Source organism: Scyliorhinus canicula, chromosome 15 (genome assembly GCF_902713615.1).
Source record: "Scyliorhinus canicula chromosome 15, sScyCan1.1, whole genome shotgun sequence".
Taxonomy (NCBI): Eukaryota; Metazoa; Chordata; class Chondrichthyes; order Carcharhiniformes; family Scyliorhinidae; genus Scyliorhinus; species Scyliorhinus canicula.
Genome location: NC_052160.1, coordinates 32,226,869 through 32,251,629, shown reverse-complemented (window position 1 = coordinate 32,251,629; position 24,761 = coordinate 32,226,869). Strand labels below are relative to the sequence as shown.

The 24,761-nt window shown below is 43.8% G+C and overlaps 1 protein-coding gene across 6 annotated transcripts in view; it reads right to left on the bottom strand.

Moving 5' to 3' along the window:
• The window catches only part of rgs11 (regulator of G protein signaling 11), a 161,050-nt gene that overhangs the window by 59,192 nt on the left and 77,097 nt on the right, over positions 1 to 24,761 (bottom strand). For 4 of the 6 annotated variants that reach the window (XM_038820413.1, XM_038820417.1, XM_038820415.1 and 1 more), the window contains exons 8-9: positions 18,827 to 18,908; positions 530 to 597 (exon numbers count right to left, since the gene is read on the bottom strand). In XM_038820413.1, the coding sequence (XP_038676341.1) occupies positions 530 to 597; positions 18,827 to 18,908 (150 nt within the window). Of the gene's footprint in view, positions 1 to 528; positions 598 to 18,826; positions 18,909 to 24,761 lie in introns of all 6 variants that reach the window. The other 2 variants (XM_038820414.1, XM_038820416.1) reach the window with 1 other exon arrangement.

Here is a 24,761-nt window from a genome sequence, read left to right as displayed (position 1 = left end):
TTTGTGGAGGGCTTTATTTTGAAATATTTTCGGTGAGTTCTTGGCAGACCTGTCTAGGGTTAGGACATTGTTTGAGGTTGGGAATGTTTACCAAGGTGCATGTGTGGAGAAGCCCTGAGATTAGTTTTTTTTAAAGTGGATTAATGAAAGATGAGGAGTTTTATTAGAATGTCAGCAAGACTAAAGATCTCCAATTCTATGCAAAGACGAGCTGGGATTATTTCTCTGGAGTAGAGAATGTGAAAGGCAGATTTAATGCAGGTATTCAAAGTATGAAGGGTCCAGTTAGAGTAAATAAACAGAAACTATCAGTAACCAAGGGACATAACTGCACACAGATTGACAAAAGAAACAGGGGAAATGGATTATTTTTACACAGTACGTTATGATTGGAATTCACTGTCTGAAAGGATGATGGAAGTAGACTCAATAGTAACTTTCAAAGGAAATTGAATAAATTCTTGAGCAACTGTAAAAGCCATTGTACAATGTTCATTTCGAAAAATATGAAGTAGATGAAATACTTACCAATTTGACTTTTGTTGTGTGGATATTATTTCTTTTTGGGGCCGATTCCATGATATTTATAGCTCCAGGCTGGAAGTACACATAAATTGTCCTTAGAAAACCAATTTAAATGCAACATTAAATCGCACATTTGTTCTTTCAACATTAAAACAGTAACATGAACATCATGTGTACCTGGGAGATATGGGACACCAGTAAGAGAGAGGGGTTCACTGCACTTTGCCAGCCACTAGAGCAAAGGTTAAGCTGCTCAGAACCATACGCTGAACTTAATTTTGGTATCTGAGAATGGAATATCTGTGTCGTAGCAATGTTTTGAGATTTGAAAGCACATAGAACATAACAAACCTCTTTGTCAGACACTTAAGTTCCAATACCCACTTTAATTTAACTTTCATCAAGCTTAGTTTTACACCTTTGCAACCTATCTCGTCCAATGACCACCTGTTGGGCAGTCACAACTTAACTGGGGCTGAAATTATGTTCCCACATGGAGATGAGAAGAGAAGCAGGTGGGTGCAGAATTTTGTGCCAGCGGCCAGGGTGCTACTTTGTCGGTATCATTCTACTCCTGGGGTGGGGTGGGGTCCTCGCCCCAGAGGTGGGAATAAGGGCAAAAGAGCCACCTGCCTGAAAGAGACGGGCAGTCAATTAATGTAAATTATAAGACAATTACAGAAGCTGACTGGCGTCTTCCAGTTGGCCTGCCTGTGGACCTCCCCCAGTAATCAGAGAGGCCAGCTTCATGGTGGCAGCCTGCTGATGGTAGACCAGGTGGCCCTCATAGTCCAGACAGACATTGAGGTTCTTCCTGCTGCCTACATGGTTACAGCTATGGCTGCAGGTCTCCTTGTGGCAATTGTTTCACATTTCAAGTTATTTAAAGATGCTGTGAGGGTGCCTCAAGATGGCGGCCCTGCTCTCTCGCCCTTACCTGCAATAGCAGATTACAGTTCCTCCCCATTCTGGAGCATCTCTTATTTGCCTCTCCAGCTTTGAGAGCCCACCCACCATCCTTATTTAGACGGCGAATGTGCCCTCTGATTTGTTTATTCAGCAAAATTCACTGCCAGGTGACTGTTCCCAACAAAGTGCCAGATTGGCCACCCCACTCCCACCCATTTGACGCAAAGTTCCTGCCCCTGATATTGTCACTTAATTTCAAAAGCTTTTTAATTGACCAGCCAGGTTTCTTTTGCAGAAAAAGATTTAAAATCAAGGTAGAGGTATTGTTCCACAATATGTTACGGCTGACACCATATTATGGAAACTGGCTGATGAATGCCAGGCAAACAAATGAGGCAGAATTAATGGTCATCAATCTGTACGTTGGCCATGTGAATGAATTGTCACATTTCCAAGTACCAATATTGTTCAAATTTAGATTTTGAAAGGGACTCTCTTTGGAGTAATAATAGGCCTTAAATGGGTTCCAATGTCAGATCAATAAAAACAATACCAGGTAAAGGGAAGCGAAAGATAAGTCACACTCAAATAATGATGAACTTCATAACACAGGTAACTTTCTGAAATATATCATCTGAAAAATAAAGTACGTTTTGAGTGTATGTGACCCTGAGGCTCTGAAATTAATGCTATCGCTGATTGGTGCTTTGGGCCAGATGAGATTTTTTCTGACAGAAGGGATTAATTATTACCATATAAATTATTCCCTGTGGTACATAGACACTGGTTTATTGATCTCTGGTTCTAGGTAATAATATAATAATAATAATAATCGCTTATTGTCACAAGTAGGCTTCAATGAAGTTACTGTGAAAGCCCCTAGTCGCCACATTCCGGTGCCTGTTCGGGGAGGCCGGTAAGGGAATGAAGACATAAATTTAAGATCTGTTACATGACGTATAACCTCCAGTGATATGTAATACTCTCCCTGCTAACATTAATTGCGATATTTGTGAACGTAATTATGGTTACTTTGTTCCATGTTTTAGCTTCCAAACTTCCATTCCATGAGAATTATCCATTCAAGGTTTTGAGGGTCATTCGGACAGATGGTGGGATTGAGATGTGAATTGTTCAGAATGAATGTGTGAGCCAGGAGTACCTGGCTGATGGGTATGAGACAGTGCACAGCATAAACAATGTTTGGAAGTTGATCTGAATATTAATATTGTTATTAACAATAAAACACTGCGACAACAGAAATTATATTTTTCCACTGTTAGAAAAAACAAAAGGTAGTTTTAAGGAATTTATATTTGTATTGGTAAACATTAGAAATAAGGTCGTTTTAGGTAGGTTTAATTTAATATTTTGGGACCTGGAAGGGACTTATAACTAGATTCATGATAGACAACGGTATTTGTGCATGTTTTTATTTCAGTTCAAACTGGGTTTCTATTGTGATAAGAGAGAGCTACGACGAGAAGAAAATATCTAGTTGCTTAAAAATCTTGTAAGGGGAAAACAAACTTCCCTTTGTTCTTTTAGCTGGAAGCTGCACCAGTTGGTGACAGGTAGCTAGAAAGGGAACATTACTCTCAGCTTTGCTAGAAGAAAAGGCATACATTGGAGTATTAGTTAAGAAAGCCAATGCCAGAAATCTAAAGGACAGCTACTTAAGGAATCCAGAAAAATGAGAGGTTTCCAGGTGGTCTGACGTTAAAGGTACGAGAACAGAGCACTGTTCAGTAAAGAGAGACAGAGGTCAGAGGAGAGCTGAGACACCAGAAAGACATCTGGTTTAGCACAGGGCTAAATCGCTGGCTTTGAAAACAGGCCAAGGCATGGTTCAATTCCCATACCAGCCTCCCTGAACAGGTGCCGGAATGTGCTGACAATATGTGATTATTATTATTACCTTGGACACCTTCTCTATAGTGCTGACATCGTGCACCAGGCTTTCCACTGCGGTCGCCATCCTAGCAGTGTTGGCCTCAGTGCCACGCATTGCCAGTGCCACCTCCTGCACCCGTAGCCTCTGGGACTCCTCCAATCGGCCGTGGACCTGCTGGAGTGACTCTGACCTCTCCCCCTAAACATCCCGTCAGTACCCTCTCGTCTCCATCAGCTCCGAGTACCTCTGCACCACAGGCTCAGCATCAGGCTGAGACCCAACTAGATCCTAGGATCCTGCAGCCCTCCAACTGCTGTTTCACCTGGGGTTTCCTGCCTGCATCATCAGCGGTGTGACGCTCACCAGATTGTGCCCCAGAAGCTGTCCACTAACATGTCCCACCGAGGTGTGTGTATCTGCGCCGGTGGAGGGTGGGGATGATACTTGTGCCGCAACTATAACGGTTGCATCCTCGGAACTCTCCTCCAATTTGTTCTCCTCAGAGTCAGAAGGGGGGGGTGGGTCTGCCCGGGATGGGCCGGCGCCATCGACTGGAGGACCTGTGGGAGAATGGGCATGTGCTGCAAGAACGTGACATCACCCTGAATACATTCTCATGGCGCTCTCACTTCAATAACTGCTTATACTATAGAACATTGGAGCGGAGCGCCCACCGTGCATTTACCTGTAAGCACGCTGAGCAGGCAGGTTGGGTAATTGAGGCAGCGGCAATGCTACGCAAGCTGTCCCCCCTTTGTGATTAGCACCATGTGCAGCTACTTCTCCTGGGCCCTAGTTAATGGATGTTTTTCAGGCTGGAGGAAGGTTTGTAGAGCAGTTCCCCAGGAGTTCCGTGTAAGAACCCTTGCTTTTCCTGATAAATATTCATGACCCAGATCCATTGTTTTCAATCCCTGTCACAAAGCCCACTCCCCAGCCACCAATTCCAAGTCTCTCTGTGAATTGTCTATGCCTGAACCAGACCATTCGCAACCTTAGTCTCACATTTAACGCAGAGATTAAACAACCAACTACATCACCAAGACTGCCTACTTTCACCTCCATAGCATTGACCATCTCTGCCTCAGTTCATCTGCCACTGATACCCTCTACAGTGTCTCTGTTACCTCAAGGCTTAAGTATGTCAATGCTCTTTTGGCCAGCCTCCTGTAATGATATGCATAAACTATCTTGTATATAATGATGTAAATGACCTCCGACTAGTAGGTGGCAGTGTAAGTCTACCATGTGACTCTGTATCTCGAGGAGTTGGGAATTAGTCGTCTCAGTGGATTGTCGTACTTGCAGTAGCTCTAGGATAATTTATCAGTATTAGTAGTTTGTAATATATTTGTTAGAATTTTCTTTACCACTCATTTATTTTAGAATAAAATACCTTATAACTAGTTAAGAACTAGATGTTCTTTGTGCATCATTCACACCGGCCAGTGCATAAGAACTTGGAACTTAACATGGTACCGGGCCTGAAGATCTGCTAAGAAAACAAGAATGTTTCACGATTTGAACATCAAAAGATAACTCCCGAAGAAAAAAAACTAGCATCTACTAGCATCGTGAACTACTGGCAACTTGTACTCAATGCACTGAAAGACTTTGAAGTCCAGGATGGAAGGTTTGAAGGCACCTCACCAGCTTCGAGTCATTGGTAATGTAGATGAGAATTGGCGTGCAATTGGCAACTCTCTATGTTGTAGCTCGTGGTCTGCAGGTACAACCTGATGAGAGATGTATAGTGTTGCTGCTCACTGTAGCAGGTCCACAAGTGATAGAAATATTTCATACGTTTGGTTTTGATAATGAGGCGGATAGCAAGAACTTTGAGTAAGTTGTAAAGCAATTTGAACAGCATTGCACTCCAAAAAAAAGGAGGTTGAATGCTACATATTTTGCACGCGCACCCAGAAGCCAGGTGAATTGTTTGATAGTTTTCTGACCGATTTGAGACTGAAGACACAGTCGTGTAATTTTGCTACTCTACAATCATCGATGATCTGTGATCAGATCGTATTCAGGATTTGTAACAACAAGGTACGCGAGAGACTGTTAAGAGGAAATGAGCTTCAGCTTGTTGATGCTATCAAAATTTGTCATGCCAGCGAGCTAGCTGCACAGCAGATGAGCATGTTGTATCTCAGACATTTGGGCGCAAAGATAGGAGAGGCAGCCAACACCATTTGTGCAGTGACGCACTCGGGTAAGAAACATGGTCTCAGCACCGGCAACCATTTTAAGCAACTTCCGTTTCATGTAAGAGATGCGGCAATCGACATTTGCCACGACAGTGTCCAGCGATTTGTAAGCAATGCTCCAAATGTAAAGGCAAAAACCATTTTGCTAAGCAATGTTTCACCAGTAAAAAAGCGGAACAAACAAAATCAATCAATATGATTGATGAAGTATGCCTCAGAGACACGTTCTTCGTCAACATGATCTCTAACGAGGACAAGGATAGTCAATGCATGCAAAATGACAATATTGCAATGACAATTTGTAGCAACGATGAAGTTAATGCAGAAACTCCAAAAGACAAATGGATAGTTCCATTCATGAATAATGACACATTAATTAATTTCAAACTCGACAGCGGAGTGAGAGCCAACCTTATCGGTTTGTCAGATTTAAATGAGCTGAGAATTAAACTGCAAATGTTAAATAAAGCAGTACTACTAAAAGATTACAACGGAAATGATATTACTGTGCTAGGAGCTTGTGAGCTCGATGTAAATGTGAAGAACAAAGTTCCCACAGTAAAGTTTTCCATTGTAGAGGCAATATGTGACTCTCTACTGGGAGTGGAGCATGCGAGGCACTTGAGCCAGTTCAGCGGGTTTACAGTGCAGACTCTGCTGTACCCAGACAAAATACTTCGTAGATTCCATACATTTCCTAGGATTTTTCGAGGCTTTGGCACTCTACGTTTCATGTACAAAATCCAGTTAAAAGAGAACGCGCAACCAATAATACACGCACCAAGCCGTGTACCAGCTCCATTGAAAGACAGATTGAAGGATGAGTTAGAAAGGATGATGACTCTACGCGGAATTTAGACATATAGAAGAACCTACAGATTGGGTAAATGCTATGGTCTGTGTCAAGAAGAGGAACATTGACTTACGAATCTGTATGGAACCCAAGGATCTGAACCTCAACATTAAAAGAGAACTTTATCCGTTACCAAAGAAGGAAGAAATAACATGCGAGATGGCAGGAGCAACATATTTCAGTATGTTAGATGGTTCACAAGGCTTCTGGCAGGTGAAACAAAGAAAGCACAAAGCTTTGCACTTTTAACATATATTTTGGACGATATTGTTGCTTAAGGATGCCATTTGGCATAACTTCAGCATCAGAAATTTTCTATCGTGCCATGGAGCACATAGTTGAAGGGATTCCAAGAGTCAGCGTTTATGTTGATGATATAATCGTCTGGGGATCAACACTAGAAGAACGTGATAAAAGGCTTCACAGGGTGTTGAAGAGCATTAAGAAGAATGGCTTAAAGCTGAACAAAGCCAAATGTCCAAATGTCAATTTGGTGTTAGCAGTATTACGATCCTGGGAGACAAGGGCCGCGATTCTCCCAAAGGGAGACAAAGTGCCGACGCCGGAGTGAAAACCGGAGTGTTTCACTCCGGTGTCGGAGGCCGCTCCTCGCCCCTATTCTCCCACCCCCAGGGGGCCTTGACGCTTGCGTCAAAGCGACGCCGCCTGAATGACACGGCCGGCGGCACCTAAATGATGTCACCTGCGCATGTGCAGGTTGGCAGGCGCCAACCCGCGCATGCGTGGTTGCCGTCTTCCCCTCCGCTGCCCCGCAAGACATGGAGGATTGATCTTGCGGGCGACAGAGGGAAACGAGTGCATCTCCCAGAGATGCCGGCCCGACGATCGGTGGGCACCGATCGCGGGCCAGACTCCTCCTGAGCACCCTCCTGGTGCTCGATTCTTCCTCCGCCCCCCACAGGCCCCACACGCAGCGGTCGCGCGCTGTTCACGCCGGCAGCGACCAGGTGTGGTTGGCGCCGGCGTGAACCGGTTGGATTCGGCAGGCCGCTTGGCCCATCCGGGCCGGAGAATTGCTGCTCGACTGGAGCGGCGATTCTCCGAGCAGCCTGTCGCAAAACGCGACACGCCGTTTTGGGGTGGATGGGAGAATCGCGTGTGGGTGCCAGAGCGGCCTGGCGTGATTCGCCCGGCACTCCCGTGATTCTCCCACCTGGCGTGGGGGTCGGAGAATCGCGCCCATGTTCTCTGAGAAAGGTATACAGTTGGATCAAGACAAAATAAAGGCTATCTTGAATATGCCATGTCCCAATGACAAGAAGGAGGATTTTGGGAGTGACAAATTTTGTTGGCAAATTTATACCCACCTTGCAGAGAAAACTTCACACCTCAAGGAAACAATCAAGAAAGGCGCAATATTCCAATGGTCTACTAGACATGAACAGGAATGGCAAGAATTACAACAAGCATTGACTACAGCGCCAGTCCAGACATTTTTCAACAGACGTTTCAAAGGATGGGTTGGGAGTGGTCTTAATACATTAAGATGTGGAAGAAAACTGGCTTCCAATAGCATATGCATCCGGATCAATGTCAGATATGGAATGGAGGTATGCGCAAATTGAAAAGGAATGCCGAGGTTAATTAATAGTCTTACTAAGTTCCATGACTATGTACATGGTCTGCCAACCTTGGTCATGGAAACTGAACACAGATCACTGGTAGCAAAAATCTGAACAAATGTCCCCTAGGATCCAACGCATGATAATGAAGCTACAACAATATGTTTTTGAGCCAATATATACACCAGGCAAGCATCTAATCGTAGCCGATGCACCATCTCAAGCCACAGGCATAGAAGAGGTACATCAGATGTAGGAGGATGTTCAAGTTCATGTAAATATGGTCACTGAATCACTTCTGAATCACTTCCTGTATCTGATGACCAATCAAGATTGATAAAACAAGAAACGACCAAAGACACAGTCTTGCAAAAGGTGATAAAAAATCTCCATGAGAGATGGCCTATAGGTTCCTGCTGCAGCTATTCAATGTGAGGGCAGAATTAAGTGAGGCAAATGTTTTTTTGCTTTGGCAACAAAGGATGATTCTTCAAAGATTTCATGCAGGGCAATGTCAACCGCTTTATTGAAGCAATGGTAAAAAACTGCCCACAGTGTAGGAAGGTGAACAGCTGCACACAGTGCAGGAAGCTAAAAAACTGCACACGGTGTAGAAAGCTTCAGTTCAAACTGCCGACAGATTCAGTTACTCCAGGTTTGGAGAGGAAACCGATCTTTCAAAAAAGGAGGCAAAGGAGATTTGAGAACAAATCCACAAGGAGATTTGATGACAAATCCGCGAGAAGACTCCAACCATTGCAACCAGATGACACAGTCAGACTGGAAGATTCCACTGGAATGGATGGGTAAAGTATGCTAAGATACTGCGACAGGCAGGTCCTTATTTGGATCTGATCATCACTGATGACAGAACAGTCTTTCGGAGAAACAGAAGAGTTTAGCTCAAGTTCAGCAACCTTTTGTACGATAACCACAAGACATGGTGAGCACTCCAAAACAGTTGATAAAGAATCACTTCAGCATACAGAGCCAGAACAAAGTCAAGATACTCAAAGTCAAGAAGAAAACAAGAAATATCATCAACAACAACAAATGAACATGAAGCACGGTCACAGGTTCAGCCACTACTCAGAAGATCAACAAAGCAGAGATGGAAACCTGATGAACAAGAAATAGTTAAATGTCACGTATAAGAACGAGCTACGGTACCAGCAGCTCAAAAACTTCCTACGAAAGGAGACAAGGACGTACCACAACCGCCACGACAGACACTACTGGAAGACCTACTGGACGCAAGTATCCTAGAGAAAGGGAACTGTAGCGACATGTATGACCGACTGGTAGAAAGGGACGACACCGTACTGGATGCAACAAGAAGGAAATGGGAGGACGACCTGGGGATGGAGATAGGATGGGGACTCTGGAGCGAAGCACTGCAGAGGTTCAACTCCACCTCCACGTGTGCAAGGCTCAGCCTGACGCAACTAAAAGTGGTACATAGAGCCCACTTAACGAGAAACCGTATGAGTAGGTTCTTCCCGGAGGTGGAGGACAGATGTGAACGGTGCCAAAGAGGCCCGGCCAACCACGCCCACATGTTCTGGTCTTGCCCCAGACTTGTGGATTACTGGACAGCCTTCTTCGTGGCTATGTCCAAAGTGGTGGGGGTGAGGGTGGAGCCATGCCCGATAGTGGCGGTCTTCGGGGTTTCAGACCAGCCAGATCTATTCCTGGGGAGGAGGGCGGACGCCCTTGCCTTTGCCTCCCTGATCGCCCGCCGTAGAATCCTGTTTGGCTGGCGTTCAGCAGCACCGCCCAGAGCTGCAGACTGGCTGTCCGACCTCTCGGAATCTCTCCAAATGGAGAAAATCAAATTCGCCATCCGAGGGTCAGACGACGGCTTCCATAGAACGTGGGAGCCATTCATCCAACTGTTCCGGGACCTGTTTGTGGCCAACGAACAAGAGGAAGAATAGTCGGGTGGCCAAGAATCAGGGGAAAATGGACGGGAATCGGGGGAAGGTAGCCGGGGGGGGGGGGGTTATGGGTTCGTTATGGGGGTTTGATGGCAAGCTAAGGCCCAAAACCAAACTATAAATAAATGCCTATAAACATGTGCCTCGGCCATATTGGGGAATGTAAAATATGTATGCCAGCTAAAGGGGGCGGCCACAATTGTTGTTATAAAGATGCTTACCTGTAAATATACATGCTAAATTTTTGTGTTTTCTTTTTTTCTCTCTAATAATTTGTAACTTGTCATATATAACACATGAAAACTCAATAAAAAACATTTATAAAAAAAAAATGTCACGTATAATTATGCATATCATATTGTACTGTTAAACAAAGTCCTGAATATAAATAATTACATTTCCAAAGGAAAGGGGATGCAATAATATTCATAAGCTATCTTGTATATAATGACCTAAATGACTTCCGACCAGTAGGCGGCATGTAAGTCTACCATGTGACTGTACCTCGAAAAGTTGGGAGTTAGCCGTGTTAGTGGATAAACGTACTTGCAGTAGCTCTAGGATAATTTATCAGTATTAGTAGTTTGTAATATATTCATTATAGTTATCTTAACCACACATTTATTTAATAATAAAAAACTTTAACTAGTCAAGAACTAGAGGTTCTTCTGTGCATCATTCACACCAGTGCACAAGAAATTTACACCTCCCATCTTCCACCCAGAACTCTCCTGCTCTCACTCAATCCTGTTCATCTATCAACCCTGCACTCAATTTTACAGCTCTCTTTATTTTCCAATCCCTCCATGACCTCACCTCTTACCAATCTGTGGAGTCCCCCCTTTAGCCTGACAAACCTGTGAGATTGTTGCACTTTTTCAATTTTGGCCTCTTGCGCATCCCCAATTTTCATTGGACTGCCTTTAGCTGCTCAGGCTCTGAACTCCAGAGTTCCTTCCCTGAACCGCACTACCGTTCTATATCGCTGTCCCCCTTTCAGAGCTTCCCTGAAACCTACTTTAATCAGCTGTCCTAATACATCATCACTTAATTTGATGTCAAGTTTTCATTTGCTGTGAAGCAACTTTACAATGTTTCACTGTGCTAAAGGAGTTATATAATGGCAAGTTTATGTTTCATAGTCTCTTGTCAACCAATAGTCACAATCTGCGACCTTTTCATAACCTTTAATCATGTATCTGAAGCCACCTTCTTGGCTCCAGTGAAATGAAATATGAATGATGCGAGTGTGCAATTTAAATGGCTGTAAAAAAGTTCCCTCTCCATTCCCGCTGGCAGAAAGCCACACTACAGACTTCACTGTCCTTCATACAGTTAGGTAACATCGGTGCCATATTTTTTAAAGTCCTGCCCATTTATGTTGCAGTAAATAATGAGACACCAATCCAAACTTCTGTAAATTACCATTCACCAAAGCTTTTCAGTTGTCAAAAATCGATTTTGTCCCGAAGTTTAACTTTCCATCTTCCAACCACTTCTTTATCTATATGGCTACACATCTGTGTGTATGTGCTACCTTTGTCATTAATATGTAATTTAAGCACCCTATCAAACATTTCTTTCTAAATCTATTAAAGACACACTGTGCATCCTTCTGCTTAGAAATCTATGCTGACTGTCCCTGATTTACTCTTATTTATCCAAGGGCTTAGTAATTTTTTTCCTGTATTAGTACTGTCGTAATTTTGACGCAACTGGTTGGCCCTTTTCTCCTGGTGTATTTTTGTCTTTTTTAAGAAGAAACAATATAATTGACAGCCACTCCGTAGCTCTCTATACAAACTTACTCTCTACGCAAATTTATAAATGCTCTGTTATTTCTTCCCCTTTTCCCCCAGGATCCTTTGACATAATCCATTGGATCCCTGTAATTTATGTAACTTAGACAATTTCTACAATGCTATTTTCCTTTGAATTGCCTCCATTAATAATAACCACCTTTGGTTGATCGAAAATTTCAATATCCATCTCCTCTGGCAAAACTGAGACAAATACTTGTTTAAAATCACTGCCATTCTCTTCATCTCCACCCTTGCCTTGATTATCTTCTCACTCTACTATCATGCCCATCATAGAAAGTGTTCCTTTGCTCTTCCTTTTTCTAGTCTTACACTGAATCTGATGATATTACAGTCGTTGTGTCCTCAATACTCCCCAACTTTTAAATTGTCTGCTTGCTCTGAAGCAGGTCAAGTAGCGAATCTTAAATAAAGGCAAAATACTGCGGATGCTGGAGATCGAAAATAAAAGTTCAGGAAAGTCCCAGCAGGTCTGGTAGCATCTGTGGAGCGAAAAGCAGAGTCCCATCTGCTACTGGGATTGTCAGGTGCTGCCAAAAGTCAACTGACCTTTGGGGGCTGTCAAATATCCCATGGTGGGTTCTGCCATGATGGGGCTCGAAGATCCCGATAAATGTTTCAAGTTCAGACCTGATTCTTCAGACCTGCTGAGTTTTTCCAGCACTTCCTCTTTTTATTTCAGACAGTGAGTCTTGTTGGAGTGACAGCATATGAACCTGAAAAAAAACTGTTCTGACACATTGGCAAACAAATCTCATCACTTTTACCACAGATATATCTGTGTTAGAATTCTCTGCCAAAACTGCCGTTGAAGCAGAGCCCTTCAACTCTTTTCCAAGGGAATTGACTTGAAAAAGTACAATAATAAAGGTGAGATAGTTTGTCGGAGGTTGGGATCACTCTTAAGAACCCATTGTGGGTGAAAATGACTATGGATCTAGATAGAGGAAATAGCTAGAAGTATCCAGAATTAACTTCAGAAGAGGAAGTGATGCTGCACAAATCTCTTCACATTTTTTGGGAAGGAGCAGACATGGTAGATGAGCGAAATGGAGCCCTGCATATCAATGGCTGGCGTTTTCCAGTCCTTCCCACTGGCTGAAGATGACCACCCGAATGAACTCGGCCCACCATAGCAACAATATTACTCGCGGATTGGGGCACGATTTTTCAATCCCGCCCTGATCTTTCAACCTCACTCAGCTACCCCACCGCGGCCTATGGACCCCCCACTGCACCAAACCTACCTCTTCCGGGGTCATTGAGCCCTCCCCCCACACCTCGTCCCATTTCTTAAGGGCAAGGCATCTCCTGGCCTGTTCTTTGGCATGGGCAGACTGGCACTGGGCAACCTGGGCAACGTGGAAGTGGATGGTGGCACTGTCAAGGTGCCAGACTGGTAGTGCCAAGGTTCCCAGGTGCCAGCGGGAGTGTCAAGGGTACAACCTGCCCAGAACCGGACCACTAATGGGTCTCTGATGGCCTGTAAGGACCCCTCTGCCTCCCCAGTTGCCATTACATCTGGTCCACGTTTGTGGAAAGCAGTGCTAACCGGCGCCCTGGCGCATCTCCCAGGCAAGGCTGTTGGTTCCCGGGTGCAGGGAAAATCCGGTGAGGGCTTGTTTAAATGAGCCCGATAGCTCATGTAAATATGCTAATCTGGATCTCGCTCAGTGATAGCGAGATCCAGATTGCGACGTCTCACGAGATTTCGTTAACTCTCGTGGCACATTTCAAACCTTGCAAGGGGCCTCTTGCGAGATTCAATGGCCTTGTTGTGTTACCAAATGAGGCGCGATGAGGCCATTAAATCGTGCCCAGGATCTCAGGTTGAATAGCCCGTAATAAAGCTTACAGATTTCTAGATTTTATCACAGCAGGTGTAGAACATAAAAAACAGAAGATAAAGATAAGCCTGTATAAAAGCTTATTCATGCCTCAATTATAGAACTATGTGGTATTGGTGTCCCCACTGTAGAAAGGACATCGAAGCTTGAAGGGTAACAGCACAGATTCACTCGCATGTTACCTGATATTCAGAATACAAATATGAAGAGCTAAAAAATAGGGGGAGGTGCATTCTCTGTCCCGCCAGCCCCATTTTCCGGCATGGCGCAGTGCTCCCCCGCCGGCAGCGGTATCCTCCTTTCCAGCAGCCGGCCAACGGGGTTTCCCATTGTGGCCATCGCACACTGTTGGGTGCGCTGCCAGTGAAGGGGACCATCCCACAGGGGGTCATTTCATTGGAGAAAAATGCAGACTACGGGGTAAGAGGTTCAAAATTATGGATGGATAGGACAGGGTAGATGAAAGCAGCCATGAGGGCTCTCAAACAAGGGCCAATAATACAAAGATAAATTGTACGAGATTTAGAATGGCGATCAAGCAAGAAGTCTTTGCACAGAAAATTGTGAGGCTGTGGTTTCACTTCCCGGATCCATGGTTGAGGAAGAAAGTATGCCAACATTCAAGATACGATAGGTAAATAAGAGAATACGAGAGACGAAGAGAATAGTGTGGGTAAATGTCTTTGAACTATTTGTTTGCAAGGAGGGTAAATGCCAACGTAGGGTGCTTGGGTTGAATGTTTCCATATTATTACTTGTGTGTATTCTGTGAATGTGCAGAAAGAAAACCCTGGCAGGAGTTCAATGGGGAAGTGGCCTATTTCCACCTATGACATTCTATTATTCTGCCAATATTCACAGTAATAATTATGAAGCACTTCTGCTTTGTGGTTGTATGGTACATTTTCTGTTTAATTTCTGCTTACAAAGCTCTGACTGATGTGATACAATAGGGGCTGGTTTAGCTCACTCGGCTAAATCGCTGGCTTTTAAAGCAGACCAAGCAGGCCAGCAGCACGGTTCGATTCCCGTACCAGCCTCCCCGGACAGGCGCCGGAATGTGGCGACTAGGGGCTTTTCACAGTAACTTCATTGAAGCCTACTCGTGACAATAAGTGATTTTCATATTTCATTTCAATTGAAATCAAAGTATGTTTCTTGTATGCAGTTATATGAGGCATGAAATGTACTATTGTAATCCATTGTGCAATGTAGCTAACATGTTTGAAAGGAATAAAACAGAGAAAGGTCATTTACTAATGCACAATGCAATATGAATTTTATTTTGCCCATCTGTCCATTTTTAGTAAGCATGCAAACTACTGCACTAAATTACAGATTTATCTACAACAGAGCCTAAGTCACAGATTTATCTGGATATATCACTTATATTTTCTGTCAATCAATAAAAGCTCTAGCTTTCAGCAGCTTACATTGTAACCTCCAGGGACAGCTCTATGCTTTTTTGCCAGCGCATTCAGCCTGTTAATCTGGTGACTCTTGATCCATTACCACCCATTGGGCAATGTAACCTATTTAGCTCTGGATAAAAGCTGTTTTAATGCTTTCAGTTTTTTTGGCCTGAAACTAGGTAGCACTGTATTAAGGACATGACCCTCAGTACCTTTATTCAGTTCTGTGAATAACCACAGAGGAAACCATATTGATCTGAGAACATGGTGATGTCTATATTTTCTGTTCCTTTGTGTTATCTCTCTTCTTGGGAGTTGGACTGTAAGGTTAACAGATGCTTAGTTTTATGCAGAGTCGTGACCAGTATATGCTTACCAATGTATGTGAGGTTCAAAGTGAGTTTTTAAAAAAATCAACACATAGATTAATCTCTTATGCATTCTTAGTTCAGGTAATGGGGCTAATTTTACCTTCAGATATAAATCTGTCCTAATTTAATTTGCAATTAATCTCAAATGCAATTAGCATTTAATTCTCGGATCATTTCTATAATTATTTGCAATTCCCGATGCAAGTGGAGAAGGCTCTAGTGATGGTACGAGTAAAAGGTCTGGGCTGAATTTTCACTACTGAGGTAGGTAGCGCAAGTTAGGAAATTTCTGAACCTCACACCCTGGAAGTAGATCCTAGGCAGCACTAGTGGGGCGAGTGCCAAGGTGGCTGGAGAGTTGTTGGAAGAAAATAGCAGGAATGACAGAGTGAGGCGAGTTTGGACTTTTTGGGTGGAGACGGATTGGCATCCAAGGGAAGCATGGAAAAGGGGGATTGAGTTATAGACTTTGGGAGGCACAAAGAGGGGATACAATTTTTTGGAAGGTACCCCTGATTACAAGGTACCTCCCTCCCCACTGGATGAAGTAACCACCTCCGTAACACGCCTCCCCCCCCCGCCACCTCCTTCCAACCTTTGAAAAGAAATCGGGGTGGGACAGCTACATCTGGACCCTGTCCATCATTTTTAATAATCCCATGGTCCACGGAGAATTCCCAACTCCGTGAAAATCCGGTCCTATGTGTAAGTGAAATTTAAAGGGAAAATTAAAGGCCAGTTTCACAATGGACAACATTTCAGAAAACATATGGAGAACTTTAAAGGTCAACTTAACATTAAGCAAACTTTGTCAGAGCTGAAAGAACAGGCAATTAAGATGTGGCTGGAAAAAAATTAATGAACATTAGATGCAGAAGAATGAGTCAACAGACAAGCGTCAGAAGAGCTCAGCAGATAACCCTCAGTTTGACGGTTGGTGAAATTGAAGTTGTGCAGCAAGTGATACTTGCAGAGAGGGTTGCCTTCTGTGCTACCCCGCAGCACCATCGTATAGATCAACCCTAGTGCAGCTGTAAGAAGATGCCACTTAATTTCAGACCAGAGCTGACAGTTATGATCCTTGGACATGCACAAATCGTTACAAGCTACACCAAATGCAAATCCCAAGAAGACAGTTCTCCCGTTCATTTCTGATCAAGTTTACGAAATAGCTGATGGCGTCTTGCTGGACATGGCCAAAGATATAACTTGCTCATCATCTGTCATGAAGCAACACATCAAGCACAAGATGCTATGGTGAGCTGGTGGTGTAGTGATATTCTCACCAGCCCAGAGACCCAGGGTAATGCTCTGGAGACCTGGGTTCGAATCCCATTATGGCAGATGGTGAAATTTAAATTCAGTAAAAATCTGGAATTAAAGATCTATTGTCATTTGTTATTTAAAAACCCATCTGGGTCACTAATCTGCCGTCCTGACCTGGTCTGGCCCACAGACTCCAGACCCCACAGCAATGTGGTTTACTCTTAAATGTACTCCACTCAGTCAAGGGCAATTAGGGATGGGCAATAAATGCTGGCCCAGCCAGCGACACCCCCATCCCATGAATGAATAGAAAAAATGCGATTGTTGTTTGTCTGATGATCATTGGAGCAGAAGAATTGGTCAACAATGTCATCATGCCGACACTGGGATATTGATGATGTAGCTCTCTTCTGAGTGCTGAACATAATTTGTGTCAAAGAAAGGTTATTTTTTACCAATCTTTGCAGATGCAAATCAAGGAGGACATGAAAGCCTCTTCAGGCAGCCTGACTTAAATGCAATCCCTCCCTTAGGCCACTCACCTTCCTATGAACCTTTGCAATCCCCACTGACCAACCCAATGACGAGAGTATGGGCCAAAAATGAATAAATACAACTGGAATAAAAGATACATGAATATCTAAATAGCATTGTATGGAAAAGAAAAACAGAAAGAAAGTGATAGGAAGAGCCTTTTAAAGCTCTAAAATACTTCTTTGAGAAATCTATAAATTTTTTAAGGCACTCCTGCTTGGGGCCTTTGCAGGGCCTTTTTCCCACCAGATGTCCATGGGTACGCTGAAAGATGTGCAAAATACGATGTTGGTTTGGAGTTCACATAGGCTTTCCTGTTCAGCCTCTCTCATTTCAGCAGGAAACCGATTGACAAAGCACCTTGGAAAGAGCATAAATGTTGATTCCAGGCACTTGCACAGTTTCTGAGGATGTTTAATGGACATGTACCTTTAAGTCAAGCAGCAGAGAGAATGAGGAATTCAAAAAGTTGCAACATAGTATAAGATGCTGATTTTTCGAACAGGAGAACGCAGACTTTTCAGCACCCGAGAGATGGGGTAGGATTCGGTTCGAGTATTGCGCTGTATTGTATTGTAGATATCAGCCGGGACCAAGATTCAATCAGGTGAATGTCAGAGTGAATATCAGCCTGGGCCTCATTATTATATAATTGGTGGGTTGTCTATGTAATCACATTGGTGATGAACACCTTGCCCACTTTCAGGGCTGCATTTCCATTGGCCAATCTGCAGAGTTTTGCAATGTGCAAGCATTAGGTAAAGACAGTTACTATGTTCAATGCATTTCTCATTTCCTGAAGTGGAGATGCCGGCGTTGGACTGGGGTGAGCACAGTAAAAAGTCTTACACCACCAGGTTAAAGACCAACAGGTTTGTTTTAAATCACTAGCTTTCGGAGCACAGCTCCTTCCTCAGGTGAATGAAGAGGTGGGTTCCCATTTCAGACAGATCAAGAGGTGCAGATCAGGCCATGATCACTAGGTAAATTTGGACAATATCATGCGGAATGGGGAAAAAAAGTATGAAATTTAAACATGGGGACCAACTCCCACCTGAGCAAAATGTTAACATTGGCAAAGATTTATACAAAACAAGTTAATGACTAAGTGGTAAGCCCAGTATCCCACATTTTTGAAGTGTTTTATTTGTTATGTACAAGGATTATTTTCAGTTACAGCGAAAGTTCTTAAAGAGCTCAATGCATCTTGTTAGCACAAGGTATTGAGGATGTACCAAATCTGAATTTCCTCCCAAAGAGTGAGAGGGGATTGAAAGGGAGGAAGTTATACATATCAAACCTTTTCAAATTTAAAGCAATGACTGGTTTTCTGTCTTCACGGAAAAATGGATGGGACCATGGACTCCAAAATCAAATCTCAGAACTTCAAGTAACAACAGTAAGATTTGACTTATGAGGCTGCCTTTCTGCCAGTTTAGTGACAGTAAGCTTCCAAGAACATGTGGGAATGTCAGCTGTAATCCACTGGAGAAAGAAAACATTACTCAATCAGCAACTGGTCAATCAGCAGGCTACATGTCTCCGCCTCTATCTAGACACACTCAAAGTGGTGACTCAATTGGAGGAGAAAATCATAGCTACCCTGCCATCATAAATTAATGAATGGTCAAAATAACTCAATTGCGAGTAAGTAATATGACTTACTGGCGGTCTGTTGACGAACCAATAGGCCTGCTCCTGGCAATCCAGTACAATACGGTCCGACTTTCTCCGTTGCTTAGCTGCCCTGTTCATCAACATAGATAAGGAGAAATGAATCAATTTACCAACTTGGCTGTATCTGAGTAGATATTTGAATACATCGAATTTACAGCACATAAACAGGTCATTCAGCCCAACCAGTATGGACCAGTGTTTATGCTCAACTTGAGCTTCCTCCTATCCCTCATCATCTAATCTTTCCGTCCGTTTTAGGCAGATATATGAATGGGCGGGGAACAGAGGGAAGTAGATCCTTGGAAAATAGGTGACAGGTTTAGATAAAGGATCTGGATTGGCACAGGCTGGGAGGGCCAAAGGGCCTGTTCCTGTGCTGTAATTTTCTTTATTCTTTGTCTGTGTTTCCCCTTCATGTAAGTATCGAGCTTCTCCCAAAATGTATCTCTGCCATTCGCTAAAACAGCAAGCAGGAAGCACACATGCAGCATGTTAGAAAAGGGGAGAAAATTATCCCATTACAAGGTAGTAGGCCCTTTTCATTTGAAAATAAGGGTCTTGGTGTGTTTTTGAAGCCCAAACTTCAAGAATGGTTTGCCCTGGAGATGGCCAACCACCACTGGCTACTCTCAGTAAAACCAAACCGTGGGATTGCCTACTACTTACAAAGTCAGCTTTTCATATTTACATTGCGGGCGCAGTGGCGGAGTGCTGTCCCCAATCCCACATATAAGAAGGAAACTCAATGCTACTGCCCCTAACATTACCAACCCTGGTTTCCTCTCCAGCCTCCTGGGGCGCAATCTAATCAAAATAAAGCAGAGTACCACTCTGGGCGGGATTAGCGAGGTCGTTTACAGCACTTGTAGCACTGGGAACAACCCGGCTTTCTATCGGCGCTGTGTCTTGTTTCATTGCACTGGCGTAATGGCTGCCGTGAAGCCCAGGGGAGGCTTCTTCCAGCATCTACAGGCAGCGTCACGCCCCCATTTGGGCCAACACAGCCAGTAGATCGTGCCCCTGATCTTTTCCCCTTCCCTCTATTCACCAAAATCCCACACCCAACTTTGTATCCTTCTCTCCCGTCCACTGATCCTTCTCCCCTGGGCTCCTTTCTGGAGAGCACATGATTAACTCTAATAATACTTTCTGAGCATATATGCAAGGAGCTATGTCACAGTGATGTCGCTCACTGAGAGGAGTTGAGTGCAAAGCATTTCAGAGAGTAGCTCCTGCTATGTCTTAATCTTATTTAAACGTTGTAAATATTTACCATGGTAAATAAATGTTTTTGAACAAAAAACTATTTCTTCCGGCAAGATCTCTACTGGAGTAAGAAGCCTGTGAATCCCAAGATGCACGTAAAATAACAGATGGTGGCATCCCTGACTACAACCACAGAGAAACAGTAGAAAACAACAGGAAAAGCCTCAAGTGACACCCAGAAATAGTGCGGAGCTATGGGTGGAGGGCGTTAAGGCCAAATCAACACTGGACACAACCAAATAATGACAGCCCAGCCACTGGTAAGACAAGCAACCCAGGAAAAGACAATCTCAAGCTAAGGTGAGGAATGCTTTGCCCCGAACAGAATCATTTCAAAATATAAAGGTTCATAGATAGGCTGAGCAATGGCAAAATTGGAGAAGAGGTTTTACCCAGGACCACAACGCTTCAGCTCTTGAGGGCTAAGGGAATAAAGATGAAGTTAGCACTTTGTTAGATGGTGTTGGGAGAATAGCAGATGATGTGCTGACCAGACAGGAGGTGAAGCTTCCTATGACAATGTCATCGAAGCCTATAATCCAGTTCGGTCTTCGTAAAGATATTGATAGAGGGTGAAATTTAATAGGCGCAGTCAAAAACAAGTTGAAGGGACTGACTCATTTGTCAACGAATTGGAAAACCTGGCTGAAAATTAAGTGTGGAACACTGAAAGGTGACCGGATCAGAGACAGAGTGGACATTTTAGATGAGAATCTCTCAGATTTCTTACAATCACGGAAAGATTTAAATTTAGGCAAAGCTGTACAACTGGGCGGACAGGCTGAAGAGTGGAGGTAGAATAAAGCTTTCGGCAGAGCCGCGAGGGAAATTTCCCAAGAATGGTCCAATGAAATTGTTCAAGTTGAGTTGTACAACCAAAAGTATAGCAAGGCAGCAACTAGGGAATCACCGTGAAAAGGTACCAGCCGCCATTTTCCCAAGTCCCAATGCGGCGGGGAGAAGAATGCCCCGCCCCAATTGTGCAACGCCATGGCCATTTCAAAGTGGTCTGCCATTCTGGGAAAGCTGCCTTACCAGACAATAGAAATCTGCTAAAAGAATCTTCAAGAAACTTAAGTGGACTCAGAATGCTGCAAATCCGTCTTTTATGGATAAACCTCAATTTCTACAACCACCGGAGGACATTGTAGATCTTTCATTTCTCTTTTAGGTGAGGCTAGATGCAACGGGAGGCAGGTGCACCAAGGATGAAGTTGACCAGCCGCAAGATAGCATTACAGACTCTAATTTGCTCTTTCAGGAAAGGGTGGAAGAGGAACTGAAACTAGCTTCATTCTTCAAGCAAGAGCAACCAGTGTTCGAACCTTTCCCCAAAGCACCAAGAAGGGAAAGAAGAAAAAGAAAGGGAAATATCTAATCATCGCCTTTATCCAGAGGATCTGAAGCAGAAATTCCTGTCTGAGGAGGTTGGTGCCGTTCAAGAAGAAGATTGTAGAGAGCATACATCCTCAAAGACAGCTGAGAACAATTGGGGATTGATGTTACTGCACAAGAAACAATGAGGGGAACGTTTAGGGGGATGTGTTTATAATAATATTGGTATAAAAACACGTGGTGGGAGGTGGGGGGAGATGTAAAGTAAAGGGTTAACTCCGATGTTAGCTACTGAGCATGAGCGTGAGATTCTATGTCACAGTGATGTCACTCGCTAAGAGACAATAAGTGTGAAGCATCTTAGAGAGTAGCTCCAGCTTTGTCTTGGTCTAATTTAACCTTTGTAAGTAGTTAGCATGTAAATAAATGTTTTGAACAAAAGACTATTGCCTCCAGCAAGATCTCTTCTCGAGAAAGAAGCCAATAAATCCTAAGTAAGCCAACAGTAACAGACTCTCCAGGTCTGGAACCCATGCAATGCTTCATTAAAAGCAGTGCTTACTGTTCCACATGTATAATATTTTCTCTACTTATTCTACTGCTGACATCTGTTGATGGTATAATCTAGCCACTGTCAATGCTCTTATTTGTAATCTTTCCACTCCCACCAATAAGACAGACTTGAACAATGAAGGAAGTTTCCTTCCTCCCTACAGATAAACAAGCAAAATGGTTTCAAGAAAAGCCTATGAAAATCTATATAATCAAATTATTCATTGTTTTTCTTTGCAGGTAATTGGATAAGTGATATACACCAGTGATTCCCAAACGTTTTTGGTTGTGTATCACTGTTCAGATTGACCAACTTTTTGCATGTCCCATGCAGGCAGTTTCTTGTCTACCTATACCCACTAATGAGCATCGGCGGAATTCTCTGGTCCCCCAGCTGTGTGTTTGCTGGCGGCACGTCGTTTGCTGATGGCGGGATTTTATCTTCCTGCCGCTTGTCATTGGGATTTCCCATTGAAGTCACCCCATGCTGCCGGGAAACGGGATGTGTTGCCAGGGGGAAAAATGAATCTCAATGGCCGGAGATTTCTGGCCCATAAGTTTTGTAAATCATTCTAATTACATATGACCGGTAAATGTTGTCGATAATAATTCTTTACTTACCATCAATGTGATGGATAAACTTGTTTGTTGGAGCATCAGTCCTTGAAGTTGGGAGAAATACATCAATGATAGCCCCTCGCCCAAATAAAGAATCCCTGAATCAACAGCCTCTCTTCCCAACCCCTTCCCAAAACTACATCAGCCGCCCCACTTCTCAAACACCCTCCCCAAACTTAGTATCCCTTCTTCCCAAAACCCTTCTCCTGACACACGCACTCCAGGCTCTCTATCCAAACCATGCTTCCTGCACCAACTCATCCCTTCCCAAACTCCACTCCCTACACTCATTCACTCCTTTGTATTTTTGTGAGATGGCTCCACTGGAGTGATGGCCTTGGCTAGATAGACCACGTCAGTCCACCAGTTCACTGACCTGCAGGTCAAGCTACCTCTGCTCCCACTCGGACAGGGTTTTTAACCAACAGCTGCTGTACTTGCACCACTGCCCGTGCCGGTGCTCAGGCTCATGTACTGCCAATCACCTTCCCACTGCTTGCTGCTCCTCCAGTCACTGGTGTGTTTCTCTCTCACACTTGCTGCTAATAGGAACAACTCCATCTCACCAGTGAGTGGTGATGCATTAGCCTGATCACCAGAGACACTTTCATTTTGAAACCCCAGGACTACAGACTGGAGGAGGCAGAAGTCCGAAAAAAATTCTCATCCCTGAAAATTTGCCATGACGCAACTCAGAGATTAATACCAGCTTGAGGCATCTGCCGGACCCGCAAGTATCCGTACCCTAGCATGGTGGTTAGCATAAATGCTTCACAGCTCCAGGGTCGCAGGTTCGATTCCCGGCTGGGTCACTGTCTGTGCGGAGTCTGCACGTCCTCCCCCTGTGTGCGTGGGTTTCCTCCGGGTGCTCCGGTTTCCTCCCACAGTCCAAAGATGTGCGGGTTAGGTGAATTGGCCATGCTAAATTGCCCGTAGTGTCCTAAAAAGTATGGTTAGGGGGGGGGGGGGGGGTTGTTGGGTTACGGGTATAGGGTGGATACGTGGGTTTGAGTAGGGTGATCATGGCTCGGCACAACATCGAGGGCCGAAGGGCCTGTTCTGTGCTGTACTGTTCTATGTTCTATAATTGTCAAACAGCTCAAGGGCAGACAGAAATGATGTGGCCTGATTATTGACTTTCTTAAAGGAAAGATCTATCTTCCATTACCTGCTGTGTCCTCCACCTTGCAACATTAACCATTCTGCTTATGTTTCTAAAGCCTCAATAACACTTGAATAGTACAAGAATATCAATAACTCACAATACATTGTAGCCCTCTCGATCAAAACTCTCAGTGTACTGAGAACAAAAACTGTGATGTTAGCAGAACTGCAGGTGGCCCAAATCCACCCATTGAAGACCTGACCCACTCTTGTGTACGTTTGACAGTGCCTTACATTTCTGCTCTCTGCTTCCAGTACAGTATCACATTTGGCTTATTTAAATCCTGTTTGCATTTCTGTGAGCTATCTGCCAAATAGGGCCAATTTTACAACACTACACTCCCAGCCCACCAAAGTACAGATCACGAAGCCATGAAGTACTGGCCCACAAATTTCCAATCATATCAGTCCTAATTTGTCTGCAGGCATTTGAAAATGTTCAATTTACCTTGACTTGGATTTGAACCCAGAGCTTGCTATCATCTGCAAAAATTTGTTTTAATTTGTACAATTAAGGGGCAATTTAGCCATTCCACTTACCCAGCACATCTTTGGGTTGTGGGGGTGAGACCCACGCAGACATGGGGAGAATATGCAAACTCCACACGGACATTGACCCAGGGCCGGGATTCGAACCTGGGTCCTTGGCGCTGTGTGGAATCAGTGCTAACCACTGCGCCACTGTGCCACCCTATCATCTGCAAATATAGCATTACCTGAAGTATCCATCTCTATACTACTTATATATAGTGCAAGCAAGGTAGAACCTAAATAAGGCAATTTTGCAATTCCCATGGACATTGTCCCAAACAGTGCATTTCGCATTATCAGCACCACTATCTTTTTACTAATTTACTAGTAATTCCTCAGTGCATCTCGCTTCCTTAAAAGTTTCCGATGTGGAATTTTGCCAAAACTTTCCTGAAAATCTCTTTTCACTGGATATTCTGAATCATGAATTAGTTACCAAGTATTATCTTAACAATAT